Source organism: Populus alba, chromosome 19 (genome assembly GCF_005239225.2).
Source record: "Populus alba chromosome 19, ASM523922v2, whole genome shotgun sequence".
NCBI lineage: Eukaryota > Viridiplantae > Streptophyta > Magnoliopsida > Malpighiales > Salicaceae > Populus > Populus alba.
The window spans coordinates 12,719,578-12,726,369 of NC_133302.1; the positions used below are offsets into that span (position 1 = coordinate 12,719,578).

Sequence of the window (6,792 nt, forward strand, 5' to 3'; positions counted from 1 at the left end):
GTAACCCAAGGTAGGAAAACATGTTAAGAGACTCCACATACAATCTTAGCTTGATCCAACGGCCAGATTGAGAATTATGATTGTTACCGTGAAACTAGACAATTGTGTATTTTACGTCAAAATCCGAATCTGATTGTTTTTTTATTGCTTGGATTGTATTATGCATGCTATCTAGATTGATTAGTGACAATATGATTTTAAACCCAATTATTCAAGGTGCCTTTCAGTGCATGAATGTGAGTGATAAAGGGAACATCATTGATAATGAAAAGGCATTTCTTTTCACTATATGATTAGATAAGTTGAGAGCAGTTTACTGTGAAGAACACTGAGCATACAATAATGAGTCTTTGCTATAAATCTAAATGACTTAACAATTCCATGGTGGTTAATGATAACATATGCTTAAAGAGTATGGTTCAACTGATGGCAACTATACAGCTAATTGACAATCTAAGATGAGGTTGACACCATAAAACCTTTTGACAATTGTTGGCGGAATGAACACAACTAATCAAATGGTAGTTTTTGAAATAATCCAAGAAGTTTAATGAATTATTAAAAACTCGTGCATGATAAAGTAAGCAATACCACAATTAGAGACATGGTTAAGCTTGATAAACAATGAGAGTATGGTTTGTAGGTTTTTGTTAGGTCTTATTGAAGGTTTAGAAAAATAATTTGAATCCAAAGTGCATAAATATGTAGGCTGTTTTAATATGGTAGTTTTGAAATTTAGAACCTCTTACATGATTTTAATGTTATTTTTTTTTTCAAACATGTTTTATTATGGTATAATGACTTGTTAGAATGAAGAAATCATGTTTTAAAAGTAAAAAATGCCAACTTCTAGGGTTTAATAGTTTTGGGTATTGTTGGGTTTTTTCTCTAGGTTTTTAAGGCAATTTTCTTCGTGTTCTTGAAAAGAACAATGTCTTAGCCCAATGATTTGGACCAATTTTGGTCTAATTCTTTGCTCTAAACCATTCATGCAACTTGATTAGTAAATAATTTAGGGTTTATTTGCATCAATAACAAGTTTTTGAGAGTTTTAATCCTATAATTTTGGTTTTGAATCAAAACCTATTTTGACAAAATTGTGTTGATTATTTGATAATTAAAATGAATGGATATAAGATTATTGCTCATTTCATAATTTCTAACATGTTTGTGCCTTTGTTTTGACGATATTAGGTCTGATTGAAACCCACGTTACTGGGTTTAGGATGAATGTTCTTCATGTTTTTTATTTTTTGATGTTTGATCCATTTTGTTCAAGAGTTTTTGAGTTTTTGTGTTTTTTTTTTTGTTTAATCTATTTTTTGCTTTGATTTTGTTTTTGGTTTGTTTGTTGGTTAAACCAGGGTTTTTTATTTGTTTTATAATCAAACCAAAGATTTCAGGTTAACCTTGTCAAGTCAAAAATTAAGACCTTGTTGACCTTGCAATGTTTTTGCTTGAGTTTTTTGGTTTAAGAGTGTATTTACAAACACCTTCTTAAAACATATTTTGATAGTTTTATTACAAAGTAAAATGGATTTTCCAAACAAAGCCTAACAAACAATAAAAAAAAATAGAATTATTTTTTTGTATATGGCCAAAAATCCTTAGAATTATTTGAGTATTTTTAAAAAAATCTAAAATACTTTAGCATGTTTTAAAAGATGATATTGCAGAGATTTTACAACAAGTTTGTAAACTTTCAAAGCATTTTGGTCTATACTTAAAAAAAAATTAAAAATTTATTGTTGGCAAGAGAAATATTTTATTCACTTTTAATATAAAAATAACAAACCTAAAATGAATTAATATCCAAAATATTATTAGAGATAATAATTTAATATTACTCACTTCAATATATGGATAAAAATATATATGAGATTAATATCCAAGATATAATTAGAAATATTATAATTCATTCACTCATAATATAAGAAAAAAAAAACTACATGGAATTTTATCTGAGATATTATTTGAAATGACGTGATAGCAAAAAAAATCTAAGTTTATTCTGGAAAAAAAAAAAAAAAAAACTCAATAATAATTGGAAACATTTCACTCTTTCAGACTAAGTTCTTGACCTAGAAAACAGGATTTATTTATTGTAGGAGATCTATTATAGTAGATTGATAAAAATAGAAACATCATTAAACCATAACAAATAGAAAAAAAAAAAAATATATATATATATATATATATATAAATAACTTTTCTCAGATAAGATGTACTAAAGATATTAATAATTTTTTTATGCAATTAGTCTGTGGCCTAAAACATCTAAAAAATCTATTAGAATTCCTATCATAATACTTAGATATCAATTGTCTTATCCAACAAAGACCATTCCAAAGCACCACCCAAAATATATTGACAGGCCCCACAAGGTACAATGAGAGTGTTGATCACTCATATAATCTTCTCATCAACATGCTACCAGTTAATTATTTTAATATTTTAAAAAGCAGAAACTACATGATAAAAAATTTAATCCCAAAAAAAGGCAAGTAACAACCTTGCAAAAATCAAATAGAGTGCGAGGATTTAAGACCTCCATCCTTGAGAAAAGGTTGTCTACTCTACAACAACACAAGGCAAAAGAACATGTTTACGAAGAAGGAGAGAGAAATATTATAAGAATTAAAGTGCTAGAAAACAAAGAAAGCAAGAAAATAAACAGTATTGAAATTGGTAAAAAAAAAAAAATTGAAATTGTACATTAAGGCGTACAATGATGATATGACATTGATATAGAGTTTGAATACAAGTAGTTGAAAGATAACATTACTCAGGCTAACATACAACTAATTTTCCGACAAAATTTCTTTAGGAAAAATTTCCAGCCATTCCAATCACAAGGAATGTTCTATTCAGGAGGCTAAAACCCTTGAGCAAAACACGTTAAATGCACTGGAAATGCCGAGTTAACATAAACATTCACAAAATTGCCAGCTAAATGGTTAGAGCCCTAAACTCCTAACGATACTATACAAAAGCCAATCGACTTGCCTTTTAGAAGATAGGTAAAAATTCTCCGCATTTTCCACCATTGATCTTTAAATTATATCAGTCCAGCGCACGGGAACCTTTAAATTTGATCTTCAAAGTTCAGCGAGAACTCTTAGCCATCCATGTTCTCACCATTTCCCTGAGTCAAGAGGTAAAGTTCAGTGTACTAGAAATGCTATGCTTAAACAGAAAATGTAGCTTTGTCGGTGCTTAAAGACAGCCAAAACCAGAGCATGATAGATGAAGTGGTACCATTCCCATGTGTTAAAGCTCTCAAAATCTTTGTACTGAAAACTATAACAGCTGTCAGAGTTGTCGCAGTGTTCAGAGTGTTCATAGAACTGCCAAGGACTCAAACAAGAATAATCAGGAGATCACTCATAGACTGGTATATAAACAACTACGTGAATGAGAACAATTGAAAGGCAACTGAATTTTATCCAGTGTTGTCAAAGGCACTAAGGCGCTCGCTTAAGCTCTACAGCAAGGCCACAACGCCTTTATTAACCTCAAGCGATGAATTTCAATAAAATGCTGCCTAGGCAATCGCCTAGCGAGTGGACGCCACAGGCGTTGATGCTAGTTCTTGCTTAAAATATATATCTTTTCATGATGAATTTTTCTTTTTCTTTCTTTAGGGGGTATTTATTTTTGTAAAAAACAAAAATTAGGGTAAAATAATCATTAAAGTGAAAGAAAAACACACTAAGAAAGACACCTTAGAAGAGAAACATCAGCTACACTTTTATTTTTCAACAATGATGTTGAGCAGAGGAGAACAACAGATGTATAGAAGAAGTCATACTTTAAATTTTATTATTTATCATTTTTTGTTTTTTTCTCACTTATTTTCTTTCTTCTTCACTCTTTTTCTCTCTCTCTCTTTTCCCATGTTATTCATTCTCTCTCTCTTCACATGTCCATGTCCATTCTAATGGTGTTGAAATTTTTATTTTTTGTTTTTTTTTGTTCTTGTTGTGTTTTTTAAACTTCAGTTCATAGTATACCTGCATTCATAGTTCATACGAGAATTAAAAAATTTAGTTGGTACTTGGCATATATTCAGTAAATTAACATTATATTTCATAATATTTTTACATTTCACTTTCAATAAGAGAGATTGCATGAAAGTAGAACTATTTAAAAAACCTCAATGATATGAAGGCCAAGTGAAGAAGAGGAAAGCACCGTAGATGTTTTTGAAGATTAATAAATAATGATAATGATATTTAAATTTGCTTTTTAATCTATTTGACTACTTGTTATTTTAAATTATCTTGTTTTGTTTTGTGGATGAAAAATATAATTTTATGACTATGTTATAATATTATATTTTTTATTTTTTAATGATTTAATCTTAATTGGGAACATATATATCTTAGATTTATATATTACAATATAATATTATTTTACATACATTTTTTTTTTAATTGTGGCATATCTCCTTGGTTCGATAAGGCATGCACCTAGCACCTCAAGCATTTTACCAGCTTCATACCTTTTAGCGCCTTTCGGCTTTAACAACACTGATTTTATGGAAGATTTGTGAGCCTCAGAAGTAGACTCACCGGATCAAACTTCCCAACTATTGCTGAATCTGCCTCATCGTTTACCTACAAAAAATGATCCCATCAGCTGAAGCTTTAAAAAGTTTTAAGATTGATAAATACGATGGACCTCCATTGAAAATAGAAGTTCGGTAGTACTGTATCTGAGAATATATATATATATATATATATATATCAGCAGATGGGACGTGATAAACATAAGCTAATTTATTTACAATAGGTAAATAGATTTCCATTATCTGAAACCATGACCTACACCACTATGCAACTTAACGACATAGATAGAAAGCCAAATGAAAGGGACATAGGAGATGTGGAATAATCCAAAACTCAGTTATTTCAAGATTAAGCATTAATGAGCAGTACAAGTCACCTCCTGGAAATTGCGTCTACAAGCAATTTTGGCTGGCATAAGACAAGAAAAATGCATCCAAGTTCAGTCTATAAATTCACTGGGTATAAAAATTCAATAGTGAGCCCAAAAACAGGGAAACTCTGGGCCAAAGAAGAACGTAAACTGAAATTACAAACCCCCGCAGAATTATATATATATTTTTTTTTTATGGGAGTAGGATGGAGACACCATAACAATGCCTGTTAGCCACGAAAGATATACTTGTGTTCGGTTCCTATACCACAGCTTTATAGCTCAAAAACAATCGAATACATAACATTAATAATGCAGTTCTTGCTTCATTTCATCATTGTAAATAAAGATTCCCACTTAAACAAATAGAGCTCGACAGAAAAACGAAATCCAAAGTCTTGAATTAACAATGGGACCTGGCATATAAAGTAAAAATACCTCTGACATATGATCAATATCTTGAATCAAACATTTAACATGAGCCGAGTAAATCTCATCAGCTCTCGTGATGTATGGTTGCCTCTCCTGCACAGCCAAAACAAGTTCGCTTATCAGATAGGATATTAGTCCACTACAGAGTGCAGATGACAGAGAACTGTACTTATGATCATACCTCCTTTGACATGTTCCTCCAAGTCTCGAACCCTTTACGATCAATATCAATTATGTTCCAAATCTTGCCAGTCTTCATGAAATCTTCCCTAGAAAAATGTCCACAAAATAAAGCAAATGTTTTCAATTTAAAAGAATCAGTCCTATTAACAGTTTGAATTGCACAAATATGAACAGACAAAAGGGGCACAATCATTGGAAGTTGTTAATTTGTTTTTAAAATGAAAACTAATAAACCCCAAAATGATGTAGTACATGAAGAGACGGAAAGGCGATCTGGGTTGGTCACAGAAGCTTTGTTGGACAACGTTTTGTTTTCCATCCAAGCCTTTGAATCTCTTCACATTGTTTTTGGTTCCAGCTTCACATTCATGCAAATCAGCCAAAGCGATTGCCACCAAAACCCCACAATTGCTGCTGCAATGTGTATAAGAATGAAGAAAAAAAACTACTAGTAATTAATAAATAAAAAAAACAGAGAACAAATTAAGAACAGCATTTTATAAGTTTAGATACCAGTTCTCGAAGGCACTTCCATCAGGAGCACGACGGATTCCACGGACCCTTTTGCGGCTTCTCGGCGGGTTCCCCATTAAAGTACCTTTCCAAGCTCTGCAGAATTTTCTACTACTCTTTGTTTGGATTATGGTTCAGGGTAATTTTATAAGTACTTGTTTTTTAAAAACAAGATATTAAAAATATAATTTTTTATTTTTTATATTAATATATAAAAATAAAAATACTTAAAAATATTATTTTAATTTTAAAAAAAATATATTCCAAATTAAAAAAATAATACTCGCAAACACTCCATTAGTTTATTATAATTTTATTTATTTATTTTTTCTCAAACGATAACGCTAAAGGCGCCAATTAATATTGCGCGGGCCAAAAAGGATAAAAATAATAATCTTAGGTCGTAAAGTGAAAAACTTTTCCCGCGGCTGCGAAAAAAAAGAAAAGGACGAGAAGGTGCATCGACTTCCAACTAGAAGTTGACACGTAAGAAGCATCGAGGTACGTGTCGTGATTGCTGCGGTAACATAAGAGCACCTGCGAACACGTTCAAGGTATTTTTGTTAATACCCTTCAAAACGATAACATCTTTTGCCCCTGAATGCTGCTGCCCCCGCGCATTCAATTTTTTTTTTTTTAAAAGATTAATATAAATATTTAGGCTAGCTTGATATATTATAATTAATTTTATGAATTTTAAAGTTAATAACAATATATAAATCT

General features: G+C 30.7%; 1 protein-coding gene across 3 annotated transcripts; it reads right to left on the reverse strand.

Moving 5' to 3' along the window:
• Window positions 1-2,405: 2,405 nt before the first annotated feature.
• Window positions 2,406-6,215, reverse strand: LOC118042923 (high mobility group B protein 7). Of its 3 annotated transcripts, none has more exons than XM_035050687.2 (7): window positions 6,070-6,215; window positions 5,809-5,967; window positions 5,555-5,642; window positions 5,380-5,466; window positions 4,575-4,619; window positions 3,259-3,347; window positions 2,406-3,145 (listed from the first exon to the last, which is right to left on the reverse strand). In XM_035050687.2, exons 1-7 carry the CDS (start codon window positions 6,144-6,146, stop codon window positions 3,106-3,108), a joined length of 585 nt encoding a protein of 194 aa, XP_034906578.1. In that variant the 5' UTR covers window positions 6,147-6,215; the 3' UTR covers window positions 2,406-3,105. The 3 variants fall into 3 exon arrangements, 2 of the variants coding, with proteins under 2 accessions (XP_034906578.1, XP_034906577.1); XM_035050686.2 differs by having other exon boundaries at window positions 2,411-3,145; window positions 5,809-5,970; window positions 6,070-6,214; XR_004686527.2 differs by having other exon boundaries at window positions 3,101-3,145; window positions 4,505-4,619; window positions 5,809-5,970; window positions 6,070-6,214.
• Window positions 6,216-6,792: the final 577 nt, after the last annotated feature.

What these genes read in the sequence shown, in the direction of transcription:
- LOC118042923 (XM_035050686.2), bottom strand. Translation starts at nt 6,146, where the DNA reads ATGGGGAACCCGCCGAGAAGCCGCAAAAGGGTCCGTGGAATCCGTCGT. An exon ending in TAGTTGGGAAGTTTGATCCG is followed by an intron (nt 3,348 to 4,574) that starts GTGAGTCTACTT and finishes AGTCCTTGGCAG; the next exon opens with TTCTATGAACACTCTGAACA. An exon ending in AGCTTTAACACATGGGAATG is followed by an intron (nt 3,146 to 3,258) that starts GTACCACTTCAT and finishes CTCTTGACTCAG; the next exon opens with GGAAATGGTGAGAACATGGA.